The following is a 13,706-nucleotide window of genomic DNA, read 5'->3' as shown; positions in this document are numbered from 1 at the left end:
CTGGCTTCCGCGATGAAGACACTTCGCCCTATTGAGCATTTAAGCCGCGAGCATGTCATACTCCAGATCAAGTCTAGCAAACTGGTGCCTGCTGTAAAGCTTTTGAAGAAACAGACTACGACCTGAACCGGCTCTCGGGACGCTGAGCTTCTTTTCAGCTATACTGTGACTATTCCTTCAAACGCCCGTTTGATAGACGTTGCTCCCACGAGGTCCGGTGCTCGCGCTAGATACCTACAGGCTTCAGCCTTGTCTTCCGCGCTTGAAGGCCCTCAGGCTTGCCTTTCTGTTTCTTGAGTCTGCTTTCTGTAGAAACCTCTTCTACTGAGAACAGGCACTGATGTGTACTGTGTGTAACAAAGAGGTGTTAATGGGTTCCAGACGAACTTCGTTGACAACGCAAAGCTGAGTGTTAATGGGACCGGGTGAACACATCTTAAACGCTGGGCTGTTGGTAGATAAAGGTACAAGTAGGAGGGTTTGAAGAGGCTCGCGCAGAAAAGCGTCGACCTCGGGAAACATTGGAGAATAATCGACGCCTAACCCTTTTGGGACTGCAAGCGAAATCAACTTTACCCTCACCCTCCAGGACTTCCCGATAGCGGCAGCTGCTACCAATCTTTGTTGGACCGTCTGTAGTGCTATTGTCGTGATAAGTCTCCATGGAATATCTCTCACGCCACAATCTTCCAAATGTTTAGCTGTGAGGCTTCAGCCTCGCCCCCACACCTCGGGGATCAACGGGCATGAAGCTTACATCCTGTACGTAGATGCGTCGCTAAAATGCACGAGCCTCTAAGTTTAGCACCTGTCGATATAAGGACTCTTATCGATTAGCCGGCCTTCCTGCTTGTCTTACCCACCTCTATCATGACAATCAATATCCGGGCAAAGCCTCACGTCTGCTGGGGCTAACATGCCGTCGTAGGAGCAAGAAGATGATGGAGGAGGCGGGGTGCATACATATACTCTGTGCCGCTGTTTTATGAAGAGCTGATATATGGCTTCAGACCCTTGGATCAATAGCTTTCGATTGTTCTCCATGCTCACCTATATCGTGAATTATAATAGTTGTCTTGAAGATGGCTGATCAGAGTTACAATGCTGTCATTATTGCTGTCGTGGCTGTCTTCGTCACTTTGACTGTTGTAACGACAGCTTTTCGCCTGTACACCAAGGTTGTCGCCGTGAAGAAGTCAGGTTGGGAAGACTGTAAGTCGCCTTAGGACTACCTCGGATGCCCACTAACGCTTCACCTAGGGTTGATGTGCGTTGCCACTGTAAGCGCCTCCTGTCTTTCATGTTGCCTACCACACGACTGACACACGCACGAAGGTAGGGCTAGTGACCATTTGCGGCGCAGGCGCAGGGTCCCTCTCCCTTGGCCTCCTCCAGCATACGAAGGACATTCCCCGACACGATCTGATAGCTCTCGGCAACGTCATCAACGTCATAGTCTTCGTCTACATCCCGGCCATCGCCTTCACAAAGCTCAGCATCCTTCTCCAAATGACGCGAATCTTCATCCCCATCCACGGCACCAAGTCCTTCTACGCCATGCTCGCGTTCATCACTATCAATATGCTGTACTACCTCGCGGACTTCATCGCCCAGTTCGTGGCATGCTTCCCGCGCTCCAAAACGATGAACGAGGAGATACCGGGCATGTGCGAAATCTGGCTTGTAAATAGCATCCTTAGCGGCGTCTTCAATATGGTTTCGGACTTCAGCATGTTGGCCATGCCGATTTTCTGGATTACGCGGCTGCATATGTCGACTGGCCGGAAAGTCGTCGCTTCCGCTGTGTTCACGGTCGGAATACTGTACGTTGGTCGGTCGTTCGGGGGAAGCTTCAGGGAGCTAACCGAGCCCAGGGCCTGCGCAGCGAGCACGACTCGTTTGGTGTTCAGCATCAAATATATGCTGAACACGTCCGAAGACGAGATGGACTCTAATGTCCGCCTGGCTTTGTGCAGGTTGGTTTACTTCGCCTCTTCAGCGACAAAACTGACTTTCTCAGGACATCAGAGGTCACAGCTGGAATTGTGTGCGGCAACCTTCCCAGCCTGCCGGCCTTCATTAGGCACGCGAGGGGTAAAGACCAGAGCAGTGGAGTGGTGGTTCAAGCGAAACCTCGGGGCGGTGACCTGGAGAAACTGCCGTCGATGCCTGATAAGATGCCGGAGCTGGTTTTCCTAGCGGGCGCCCGTGGCGAAGTTATTTGAGACGGTGTTGTTCCATTGACAAAACGAAACAACTATTCGTAAGGTAGAAAACGAAGAAGAGGCCCCTGGCATCTCAAAGGGGGAGCGCCTCTTCGCACGAGCGGCGCGGTTGTACGGGAGCTGTGCTATCTCAACGACTTCGCAGATCGTCCGTTGATATCCGGGGCGTTAGAGAGAACTCGTCTAAGGAGATCCTTCACGCATGTGGCGAGTATGCTCTTCGATTCATCGTGTTAGCATCTCGAAAAGCAATTCTAGGGACGGTCACCAGACTTGGAATTATAGATAAGAAGCAACGTTTGGGAAGGAAAAGATGGTAAAAGGTTCTCTTCCGGTGTAGTTCGATAGAAAAAAATCAAAAAAGCTCGAGGCCCTTGCATAAACGATCGACGACTAGCCGCGTTGGGCACATAAGCGAAGACGCGACTTCCCTCTCCCCGAGCTGCTCCTCGTCTCCTTCTCGTCACCCCACCCCACACCATTAGCAAGCGCGTCTACGGCGTGTTCTCGCCACCAAGTGTGTCAAGTCACCAACAAAGAGTCGCTCGAGCTATGGCGTTTTCAGTCGAACGATGGTCCCACGTGCATGGACCCCGCACCACCGAGTGCTCATCTACCCCGCCTGACCTCATACTTCTTGGATGACGCGCCTGTTATATAAACCTCCTAAGCCGCCGACGTTATATCCGTTGTTTCTGCGATTTTTCCAATTCTCTCCGTCTTTGGTATCACTTCCCGCCCGGCAGACAGTACGCCTTGCCATCGGACCAATTGAGCCGTTCTACCCCCGAGGGACGCCATGGCCAACTGGTCGGATCTCCCCGCCGCGCTCAAAGGCAGCTTGGACAAGCTCTCTGAGCTGCTCGAATCCGACGCCCAGCTAAAGGCCTTCACGACTTCCAATGCAATTGACAAGCCTGCGACCTTCGGCATCAAGTCCAGCGACTCCGACAATGCTCTCCTGATCACCGTCGCCAATGGCTCGGCAAAAGCCAAGACGGGCCCCTCGAAGGAAACCCTCTTTGCCCTCCAGGCCTTACCCGAGCAATGGGCGGAGTTCTTCAAGGAAGTTCCAGTAGCGCCCTATCAGAGCTACTGGGGTATGTTCGGCATGAACATCAAGCAGAAAGGCATCGAGGTACAGGGCGACCAGACCGCCTTCGCCCACTGGACGCATGTATGGAGACGCGTTCTGGAGCTCGCGCACGACGCGCATTGCGGACCCATGAAGGAGGACACGCAACCTGAGCAGACCAGGGATTACCTCACCGGTCGCTATGTGTATCTGGATGCTCCTGTGTGGGGCAAGTGCAAGGTCTTCTACGAGTGGTCGGGCGAAGGCAAGCAGCAGATTGTGTTCCTGCACACTGCCGGAAGCGATGGGCGTCAGTACCATGGTGTCATGAACGATGCTCGAATGCGCCAGAAATGCACCATGTACTGCTTTGATCTCCCGGGACACGGTCGAAGTTTCCCGTCGCAGCAGTATTTCCCGGGCGCCCACACGAATACTGAAGACAGCTACGTCGGTATCATTGGGGCTTTTGTGAAGGCCCTGGGCTTGCGAAGACCGATCATCTGTGGAGCGAGCATGGCAGGCCAAGTTTGCCTGGCTGTTGCTATCCGGCACAAGGAGGTTGGATGTGGAGGCACGATCCCTCTGCAAGGGTGAGTCAGGCGTACTTGGACCTATGAAGAGAGGTCGCTAACGCTTGCAGTTCTGAATATCTCAACATGGAACGTCAGTGGTTCGACCGCTCGCCATACGTCAACCAGTCCCTCTTCAACCCAGAATGGGTCTACGGCGTGAGAGAGTCCACGTCCTTACCATCAAGCGTGCTGTACTGACAAGGATATAGATGATGGCACCAACCACGCCGCTGGTCAACAAGCAGCTCATCTGGCATCTCTACAGCGGCCAGGCGTACGGAGTAAGCTTTCCTCTCTCACCTCTACCGGTCCCCCACTAATGTCTTCTACGCAGATCTTCCATGGCGACCTCGACTTCTACTTCGGCGGGTGGGACGGACGTGAACGTGTTGCTTCCATCAATACCCAAAACTGCCCGGTCTTCATGCTGACCGGCGAGTACGATTGGTCCAATACACCCGAGATGAGCCAGAAGACAGCGGACAAGATCCCTGGTGCGAAGCACAAGGCGATGCCAGACCTGGGACACTTCCCGGCGACGGAGAATCCAGCCAAGTTTGTGCCCCATCTGCTGGAGGCTATCGATCATATTCAGAAGGTGCGACAGGAGAGTTTAAGTACGATGCGTTTGGGCGCAGAGGGGTGAGGGCATAGCAGGTGGGGAGTCTGGAGGTATTGTCCATGGTGCTGGGTGGCTCCTAAGCTGGCTTGCTGGTTCACGGGTTTTCCTTATGCACTGCAATTGCTTTCTGCATTCCAATAGCCGTCAAGTTCGTTAGTAGCAACACAGACTCATTCAAGGAATTTTGTCATTCTATTATTACAAGGGTAACAAGTCCGGCTCCTCTCTCAAGACACTCAGCCCATCCTATTCGCTCCCGACGTCAAGCCGACGCTGTTGTAACCACCAGTTTCCCTCTTATCAAGAGCAGCCCATATGGCGAATATCGCACCAACACCAGTGATAGCCGCCCGGGCTAGATTCAGCATCGCCCACTTATCAATCAACGCATGTGTCGTCTCGCCGCTCGTGACCCCCGCCTCCGCGGCCTTATCGTCCAGCGAGGTACCAGCAAGGCTTGTCTCCTTCTCGAAAAGCTTGTCATTGGTTGGCTTGAGGAAGGCCAGGGTGAATGGGACGATGCTGGGGAAGAGGATGGCCGCTGCGATATTGAGCTTGAACGGCAACGATGAGGGGTCCTCTGGACAGGGTTAGCACAAGTTAGACTTTAGGAAACATGCCGGAATGGGTATGCATACGGTGGTAGGCGACGTATGCTACGGCGGCAGAGCTGATGAGGGAGAGCGGAATGCCGATGGATTTCCCAGTATCGTAGACTTTGCGCCACTGGCGTGCTGCGAGAGGGGCTGGAGCTAGCATCACTGCGGGTATGCTGATGAAGGAGATGCCCATGTTTCCGCCTGCGAGAGTCAGCCTAATGCTTTTCGGGGCCAATGAGATGGGCAATTCGGAAAGTTGCACGTAGCCTAAACTAAACTATGAGGCACTGACCGAAGAGGTACGTGCTGGCCGTGATGCCAACGGCTTGCGCGACGAGAAGCCCAGCCGGGGGCTTCTCGTTGAAGAGATAGCCTGCAGTCGCCATTGTAGTGGGAAACGAAGTATAAAGAGTTGCAAAGCCGGATTAAGGGTGGAATTAGGGGATTTGGAGAGCAAAGAGAAGGTTGGTGGTCTGAGGAAGTATCTACACGTTACTCCCCCTTACGTCACATCGAGCTATCGATATCGCGAAACACTGCGAATTGGCCAATCACAAGCGCGCTCTACTAAACACTAACTTTTAATTTTAACAGTAACGTACTTTATTAGCGAACGCCCCATATCACCGAACGCCCCACGATTTCTTGGCAAGGAAAATTAACAAAAATCTGCGAGTTTTTCTTAAATAACTAAGCGAAACCTTAATATATTTCTATAAAAATTTATATATATATTCTCTATAGTATATTACACCTTATATTAAAGTTACACTAAGATATATTTTATAATTAAAAAGCTATACGTATTTAACTAACTTTTAAGAAAAATTTAGTTTACTTCTAGTAAGTACTATTATATCTCTATAATAATCTATAAAACTTATAGTATATAATATCTATAACGTAATAAAAGTTTCTAGAAAACTTTTATAGCGCTAGCTCTTCTAGATATAGCATAATAAGAGATAGAATTTAGAAAAATATCTTCTTTAGAGATTTTTCTTCTAACTATATATATATATAGTTAATCTAGCTATATAAAGTTATTATTTTATAAATTATAGTAGAGTTTAACTATATAGAGCTTATTAACTAATAATATAGTAGCTTTAAGTAGTTATTTAAAAGTAAAGTCTTTTTAATAGTATAGTATAGAAAGATAGAAATATACTAAAACTATTTTAAAATTATTACTTCTAAATATATAGAAGGCTTATAATATATATAAGCTTATAATATATATAAGCTTATAATATATATAAGCTTATAATATATATAAGCTTATAATATATATAAGCTTATAATATATAACTTTATATAGATAGATTATTTATATATATATATATATATAGTTAGAGAAGAAAACTCTAAAAAGATTATTTTATACTTCTATCTTTTATTACGCTATATCTAGAAGAGCTAGCGCTATAAAAGTTTTCTAGAAACTTTTATTACGTTATAGATATTATATACTATAAGTTTTATAGATTATTATAGAGATATAATAGTACTTACTAGAAGTAAACTAGATTTTTTCTTAAAAGTTAGTTAAATACGTATAGCTTTTTAATTACGTAATATATTTTAGTATAACTTTAGTATAAGGTGTAATATACTATAGAGAATATATATAAATATTTTTATAGAAATATATTAAGGTTTTGCTTAGTTATTTAAGAAAAACTCGTAGATTCTTATTGATTTTCCTTGCCAAGAAATCGTGGGGCGTTCGGTGATATGGGGCGTTCGCTGATAAAGTACGTTATTTAAGAAATACTAGTTGATTTTCCTTGCTTGGCATTTTTGGGGGCTTTGGTAGTGTAAGAGTTTTAGTAGTAAAGTACGTTATATTTATATCTTAACCCCTAGTAATTCACGCCTGGTGTTCCTGCTAATGCCCCTTCGTTTGCAAAATTAATTATTGCATACGAATTAAGTTCAACATTATGCTACCTACTCATTTAACGCATATTAGCATGTTGTACACCGCAATCTGGGGGGAGCTAGCCGAAAACCTACTTGCAAGTGTGGCTCTGGCCCTGACCGTAGACGGCCTTGCAATTAGGGCACTGAACCTGGTTATTGGAAGACTTTCCCAGGATCATGGCGGGGGCTTCGATGGCGGCGTGGTTGACAGCAGCAGTGGTGGTTTAGTTAGCCATTTCGAAATTGCTGGATTATTTGGTTGGGAAGTTCAATTTAAGGATGAAATAGTTGAGGGAAATGAATCATTCGAATTGATGGTTGATGGTTGATGGTTGATGTCTGAGTTCCAGTCTTCCGCGGCGACGGAAGGTCTTATAAACGTATCTGATCTACCTTGAAATTCATGGTAGAATGCTTCCGGCTCTCATATGATACTGCTTCCGTGTCATGTGGGAATCCTTGAGCGCTTACCTGCCGCCTTCGTTCGCCGTGGCTGTGGACTACGCCGCGAAGAAGCAGAAAAGATAGAGTCCAGTGTGCTCTGGATTTTCTTCTCGGTGTGTTGATTGGACTCCAAAGCCCCAAAGTGAAACTCCACCGGTGAAGGGACCTGCAGGTAGCGGTTGTCGGGAGCGGGGTAACTTTAGACGCTGCGGCACAGTATGACTCTGCATGGTGAGAATTAACCTGTCTGGCTATATGATTGGGTTGGTAGGGTTATTGGTGCTAGCAGCATGAACTAGTAAGGACACAGTGGGAATCACTCGCCAGCGTAAGTTCAACCGGTGAGAATCGTTCGATGGGAATCGTCGTGGGTTGTGTATGCTGCGGCGCGGCCCGCCCCTACGCCGACGATTGGTGGCATGAAACTGGACTTCTGGACACTCAATGTATGCGAACACCGCGAGCTGAGTAGTAATTTTCGCTGTTGCCTTCGGCGCGCAGGGGATGAAGTAAGAGTGGTCGTCTTGAATCATAAAAGGGTGTGCAGCTCGAAGCGAGGTGGTACACCCAGAGCGCATACACCGCACAGACTCTCATTAAACAACAAAAAGCGGGGCAAAAAGGCAGCCCGACAGAATCACCCAGGCGCCTCCGCGCACTCTACATCCACCTTCCGTCCTCAACCTTTTTTTTTTTTGCGCCTTTCAATCTAACATTGCAACATGACCGCTGCATCAAAGAAACCGCCAAGTGCACGTTGGAAATCTTTCGAAGGATGGGACTACAATGGCATGAAGCAACGACTAGAACAGTTCATGGAAAGAGTCCATAAAGCAGCCCTTCTGGAGCACGTTGAACGAGTTTCGGGAAAGACGGCAAAGATGAGTGAGCCGTTCTCTGCTGGTCAATATTGGTGTTGCTTCGAGTTCATTCTTGACGACCACAGTTTGGTCATCGCTCGCGTGCGACTACCTCAACACCCAGACAGCAATGAAAACACTACGGAGGACTCGGAGCTATATGCCATCCAGTGTGAAGTCGCAACCATGGAGTTCCTCCAGAACAATGCCACAACTGTTCCCGCACCCAAGCTCTATACCTACGAGCCGCCAGGATCACGGCAAGCCCTTGCAGTTGGTGCATGCTACATGCTGATTGAAGGTTTCTATGGGAATACATTGCAAGACGTGGAATTTGACATCTGCGATCTTCCCGTACGTTTTAACTCTCCCCTGCGCTACTACTCTGTGCTCTAGACATCAACTAACAGATCAGATGCATTCTCAAGAACATATAATAGCTCAATGGACGTCCATCCAGGCCGAGCTAGCCACGTTCTCCTTCGCCGAGATCGGTTCTATCTCGCAATTTTCCAAAGAGGGCAACGGCATGGCGACAGTCGGTCCTCTAGCTGCTGCCGTAGCAGAGCGATTCCCATCCGGAGGCCCTTTCACAACATCTCAGCAGTATTTCGCGGCTGTGGGCGAGGCTAGATACACATCCGCTCGCAAGGATGCCTCCGAGTTCGAGGAACCCGACGAATCTGATAGATTCTCGGTCCTTGGCGCCTTCGTCTTCTGCGACATCGTGTCTAGTACTGGACTGTTCACTGACAAGGAGCCATCTTTCCATCTGAACCATATGGATATGGGAACTCAGAACATTCTCGTGGATGATGACTTCAACTTCTTAGCAATCATTGATTGGGAGTTTGCTCAGACGGCACCTGTGCAAGTCAATCATTTTCCAAGTACACAACTCCCAGCCAACTTTTTGCAATATCCGCTGACCTTCAATCTACTACCCAGTGCCCTTTCCTCTCATTTCGTCTTCCGCGAGCATACAAGAGATACTCCAGGACCCCGAGCACCTAGCTTTCCGCAATGTTTCACGGCAGACTGCCGCGCAGAAGCTATACCAGCAAAAGTTTCAGGATGCAGAACGGAACTTAGAACGGAAAGGGAGGCCAGTGCGTCCCTCCATTGCAGACGGACTACAGAAGCCTGCTTCAAGAATATATGCAATCTTGGAGAAGCTTGGGGGATTCTGGGGAACTTCTGAGGAGCTTACATATGAGATGGTGCGGCTCGCTTTTGGATTTCAAGGTGACGAGGCGAAGGCATATCTTGAGGCGATGGAGATGAAGATGAATGGGAAGAAGGATTAGTGTTAATTGTTGGTGGTAGCGGAAGAGCTTAAGATACTAAAGGATCGTGAGTACTGGAGACGGGCTAGTGCGATCCAAGAAATTGCGGTTGCCCGCTCCGTCGACATACGATGTGCCGACCATGAAAAGTCCTATCAGACCCAAGCGGAGGCCTTGTATAGGCCCCTTTTATAGGCTACAGTGTCGTAGTCCTACCCGGAACAGCCTCTTGCCCCGTAGCTTCCTATTAAATTAATATCGAAATGTTTCTAGACACTGTTACTACAGTAACGCTTCTCGCTATATTAGGGGGAAAGCTAAGGCCTCTATTTAGATAACTTCTCTAGGCCTATTAAGAGTATAAGCTCTATTTTCTAATTAGCTATAACGTACTTTACAAGCGAACCGCCTATATAAGCGAACCGCCTACGATTTCTTAGCAAGAAAAATGTAAGGTAAGTAGCGAGGTAGGTAGACAATATACTAAGAAGCAGTAATATAATATATTAAGTAGTACTAGTATATAGTTAAATTCTTATAGAGTAAGAATAGAAGAAGACTAAGCTATATACTAGACTACTATATAACTATAGATAAGCTAAGTGTTACGATTACAGGATTAGAAATAGGGTTAGCTAGCTAGAACAGAGAAAACGGTAAGCTAAGCCTAGAGTTACGAGACAAGAGATTACGTGCGGAGTTATAGAAATAATTAGAGTTACGTAACGTAGATTAGATAGATTAGACAGATTAGAACTAATCTAAGTAATTAGACCTAATCTAGAAGATCTACGAGAGCTAGAGCCTTAGTATCTAATCTAGCTAAAATAGTATATATATATAACTAGAAGAAGCTTACTTCTTATAGCTTCTTATAGTTATTACTTTATTTATTAAATTACTATAGAGACTTATAATTTATAGTATTATTATGTCTACTTCTTTATTACTAAAGATTCTAGCCTAAAGTATACCTCTTGCCTTCTCTTACAAACGTAAGCTCTAGTCTTAGTTAAGAGAATAGCTTGTAATAAAATAACTACCTAACGTTAAAGAGTAGAACTAACATATTAATAGTTAGAACCTAATTAGAAAAAGCCTAGGTAAGAAAGCTAACTATAGAAGAATAGATTATAGAACTCTAATAGGTTGTTATAGTACTCTAGAAGATAAGCGTTTAGTAGGTAGAAGAGCTAGCTATAGTAAAATAATAGGCCTAGGCTAAGATTACTCTACTACAACGCTTTAATAGTAAAAGAGAGAACCTTAACGTATTTCTAGTAGCTATAGAACTCTACCTATAATATAACGCTATAGTATTCTTATAGAATAAGAATAAGATTCTAGAAGCTATAATAAATATAGAAGAGAAGGCTCTTACGTAGACTAAACTCTATATATTAGACTAGCTAGAAAATAAAGGTAATATAAAGAGAATATAATAGTCTATAGACAAAATCTTTAAAAGTTAGACTAGGTTTATAAAGCACCTTAAAGAAACGTTTAGAGAAGTTAACGTATATAAGGTAGTCTAAGAAAAGCTATTCTAACTATAATAAACTAGATTAGTATCCTAGTATACAGCTACGTTTAGGTAGCTAAGTACTTACCTAGACTAGAATAACCTTACGCTAGTAGAACTCTTCTATAAAGAGTTAAAGAAGTTAGTTAAGAATAATATCGCGTACGCTAAACAACTAGAAAATCTAAGCAATACTATAGAGATAGTAGTTAAGATTAATAATTAATAATATAAATAAAATTTAGAACGCTAATAGTTAAGAGATTACTTTATTCTAGTAATAGTTAGAACTAGACAACTATAGACTATGTTCTAAGAAGACTCTATAGACCTAGACTAGGTTAAGACCCTATAGAAAGAAAAACAGACTCTAAAAAATAAGAAGAAGGCATAATACTTTAAGAAAGAACTATACCTAGTCTATAGAGAAAAAGAATACTTTGCGCAAAAATACCTAAAGAAAAAGAAAATAGTTAGAATAATTAAAGTAGACTATAATAGCCTCTTATAGATAGTATATTATAATAATAGCTATATAACGTACTAGAGAAATAAGGTTAACTTAGAATAGTACCTAATAAGAGTTAGAGTAATTATGCTAGAATACTCTACGTATACTAAATACCTTACTCTAGATACTATCTAATAATATATTAACGCACGATAGTACTAGATATACGTAGAATTCTATAATATATAGAACTATTAGTACGTATACTAGAATATTCTATTTACTAATAATAAATTCTAGAAGGCGTTAGACGCTCTTAAGAAAGTAGCTAGGTTAGTAGAATACTTTATAGATAAAGAAGTATACACGTATATCTAGAAGATATACTAAGGCTTCTCTATATATTACTCTAGAGTCTAGAAAGCTAGGTAGTAGTAACTAAGGTGTGTAGAAAGAGGTAAGTATAAGAATCTCTTCTATAAAGTATACCTAACTAAACTATTATAAGAAAAGAAACTCTCTAGACTATTTCTATATAACTAGAAAATTAAAGCACGCCTATAGTAGAAGCTGTACTAGCTATATAAAGGCGACTATCTAGGTTATAACTACGTCTACTAGGCCTACCTACTAGTAGTCTATAGGGAGAAGAGTAAAGTAGTAGTTAAGATAGCTATTAGTACATAGAAACTAGATAAAGAAGAGATTTAAGTAGCTACGTATATAGACCTACGCCCTAGAGATACTAGCTAAATAGTAATACTAGAACTAATTAAGAAAGTCTACGGCGAAGAATACTACGCTAAACTATAGAAGTAGTATGCTATAGAATGCTAGTACTACTAAAAATAATACTAAACTATTAGATAGATAGCCTAATACTCTAACTACTATACGCTTAACTATAAGTAGTACTTTCTAGAATAGAAGTACCTATACTATAGAAAAAAGGCTAAGAATAAATATATAAAACTTTATTAGACTATATGTTTACTAGAAAGGTGCCTAGTACACATAGTAGAAAAGAAATAAGGATTAACACTAGCTACCTCTTTAAAGTTAAAAAACTAGAAGACCTCTAAGGTAGAGGTCTAGCCTAGAAAGGCTCTATTTAGACTATAGGTAAAATTATTACTCTAAAACCTAGAACGCTACGCGTAAAAGCTATATTAGAAAATAAAAAATTTATAGCCTATATAGATAGTAAAGTAGTAAAAACGTATATTTTTACTAGCCTAGTAAAACTATAGAATATACTATTTTAAGAGAAATAATAGCTATACTAAGTATAACTTATAGATAACTAGCTACCTACCTTTAGCTAAGAATAGATTTACTTAGAAACTAAGGCATAGGTATTAGATGTCTAGAGAATATAGAAACAATAATTCTATAATATTATAGAACTAGAAAATATAGATATACTTCTAGAGCTAGATTAGCTATAAAGATATAACTCTAATATTAGTTAGATTAGGTTAGAACTCTAAGGAAGGCCTAAAGTAGTATAAAAGGCTAGAGTAAGATACTACCTAAGAGCTTACTAAAAGCTAGAGGTAAAGATTAGAAGAATATCCTCTACAAGTTTAACAAAATAGGTAAGAAAATAACCTTAAGACGTTAGCGTTATATAGATACGAAAGCTACAACCTAATATAGAGTAACTACTTTAGAAAGTTAAAAAGAACTATAAGAAGTTCGCGTTATTATTTAATAGATAGAATAATAGCGTTCTACCTAAATATAAGCTATAGAACTATAAGATATCTATAGAAAATAAAGCTACGCTAAAACTAGAACTAATATACCTACTTAGCTATAGGTAAAGAGAGAAACTTTAAAGGTATCTAGAGAGACTTCTCTAAAAAGAATATATCTAAGAAAGCTAAAGTCTAATAGTATTACTAGTACTATTTATACTAAAGAAAAATAGATAGTTAAGGCTATATATTAACTACTAATAGCTTAATTAAGTAACTTAAAAGAACTAATATCTACTATCTATAATCTTAGAGCTAACAGACTAGCTTATAAGAGTATAGTAGTTTATAAAGTTTAATATCTAAGAAGAATACTACTAAATAAGAATTAAGAAAGGCTATAAATAGAAAACCGCCTTTA

The 13,706-nt window shown here is 42.9% G+C and overlaps 5 protein-coding genes across 5 annotated transcripts; 4 read left to right on the top strand and 1 right to left on the bottom strand.

Annotated features, from left to right (window-relative positions):
* The first annotated feature begins 1,056 nt into the window (after positions 1-1,056).
* On the top strand, positions 1,057-2,550 carry BU26DRAFT_519312 (uncharacterized protein). The gene is made up of 5 exons (XM_033829017.1): positions 1,057-1,212; positions 1,261-1,280; positions 1,336-1,823; positions 1,875-1,976; positions 2,021-2,550. The coding sequence occupies exons 1-5, from the start codon at positions 1,083-1,085 to the stop codon at positions 2,223-2,225; spliced, it is 945 nt and encodes a 314-aa protein (XP_033684153.1). The 5' UTR covers positions 1,057-1,082; the 3' UTR covers positions 2,226-2,550.
* Positions 2,551-2,693: 143 nt separating this feature from the next.
* BU26DRAFT_519311 (alpha/beta-hydrolase) lies at positions 2,694-4,642 on the top strand. Its single transcript, XM_033829016.1, has 4 exons — positions 2,694-3,893; positions 3,944-4,031; positions 4,085-4,156; positions 4,210-4,642. Exons 1-4 carry the CDS (start codon positions 3,025-3,027, stop codon positions 4,519-4,521), a joined length of 1,341 nt encoding a protein of 446 aa, XP_033684152.1. The 5' UTR covers positions 2,694-3,024; the 3' UTR covers positions 4,522-4,642.
* A 91-nt stretch (positions 4,643-4,733) lies between these two features.
* Positions 4,734-5,482, bottom strand: BU26DRAFT_484450 (uncharacterized protein; the record flags this gene model as incomplete). The annotated part of the gene is made up of 3 exons (XM_033825851.1): positions 4,734-5,077; positions 5,136-5,297; positions 5,389-5,482. The coding sequence occupies 3 exons, from the start codon at positions 5,480-5,482 to the stop codon at positions 4,734-4,736; spliced, it is 600 nt and encodes a 199-aa protein (XP_033684151.1).
* Positions 5,483-6,940: 1,458 nt separating this feature from the next.
* Positions 6,941-7,354, top strand: BU26DRAFT_519310 (uncharacterized protein; the record flags this gene model as incomplete). Its single annotated transcript, XM_033829015.1, has 2 exons — positions 6,941-7,049; positions 7,116-7,354. Exons 1-2 carry the CDS (start codon positions 7,043-7,045, stop codon positions 7,349-7,351), a joined length of 243 nt encoding a protein of 80 aa, XP_033684150.1. The 5' UTR covers positions 6,941-7,042.
* An 814-nt stretch (positions 7,355-8,168) lies between these two features.
* BU26DRAFT_457090 (uncharacterized protein) lies at positions 8,169-9,742 on the top strand. The gene is made up of 3 exons (XM_033824935.1): positions 8,169-8,680; positions 8,742-9,216; positions 9,275-9,742. The coding sequence occupies exons 1-3, from the start codon at positions 8,189-8,191 to the stop codon at positions 9,631-9,633; spliced, it is 1,326 nt and encodes a 441-aa protein (XP_033684149.1). The 5' UTR covers positions 8,169-8,188; the 3' UTR covers positions 9,634-9,742.
* Positions 9,743-13,706: the final 3,964 nt, after the last annotated feature.

The sequence above is a fragment of the Trematosphaeria pertusa genome (assembly GCF_010094035.1).
Source record: "Trematosphaeria pertusa strain CBS 122368 unplaced genomic scaffold BU26scaffold_7, whole genome shotgun sequence".
Lineage (NCBI taxonomy): Eukaryota > Fungi > Ascomycota > Dothideomycetes > Pleosporales > Trematosphaeriaceae > Trematosphaeria > Trematosphaeria pertusa.
This window is presented reverse-complemented; position numbering and strand designations above follow the sequence as displayed.

Bases quoted from the DNA above. Each gene is read 5' to 3' on its own strand.
- BU26DRAFT_519312 (XM_033829017.1), top strand. From the start codon at position 1,083: ATGGCTGATCAGAGTTACAATGCTGTCATTATTGCTGTCGTGGCTGTC. The intron at 1,281-1,335 runs GTAAGCGCCTCC...ACACGCACGAAG, and splicing joins GGTTGATGTGCGTTGCCACT to GTAGGGCTAGTGACCATTTG. The intron at 1,824-1,874 runs GTACGTTGGTCG...AACCGAGCCCAG, and splicing joins GTGTTCACGGTCGGAATACT to GGCCTGCGCAGCGAGCACGA.
- BU26DRAFT_519311 (XM_033829016.1), top strand. From the start codon at position 3,025: ATGGCCAACTGGTCGGATCTCCCCGCCGCGCTCAAAGGCAGCTTGGAC. The intron at 3,894-3,943 runs GTGAGTCAGGCG...TAACGCTTGCAG, and splicing joins GGCACGATCCCTCTGCAAGG to TTCTGAATATCTCAACATGG. The intron at 4,157-4,209 runs GTAAGCTTTCCT...TCTTCTACGCAG, and splicing joins ACAGCGGCCAGGCGTACGGA to ATCTTCCATGGCGACCTCGA.
- BU26DRAFT_457090 (XM_033824935.1), top strand. From the start codon at position 8,189: ATGACCGCTGCATCAAAGAAACCGCCAAGTGCACGTTGGAAATCTTTC. The intron at 8,681-8,741 runs GTACGTTTTAAC...CTAACAGATCAG, and splicing joins TTGACATCTGCGATCTTCCC to ATGCATTCTCAAGAACATAT. The intron at 9,217-9,274 runs GTACACAACTCC...TCTACTACCCAG, and splicing joins GCAAGTCAATCATTTTCCAA to TGCCCTTTCCTCTCATTTCG.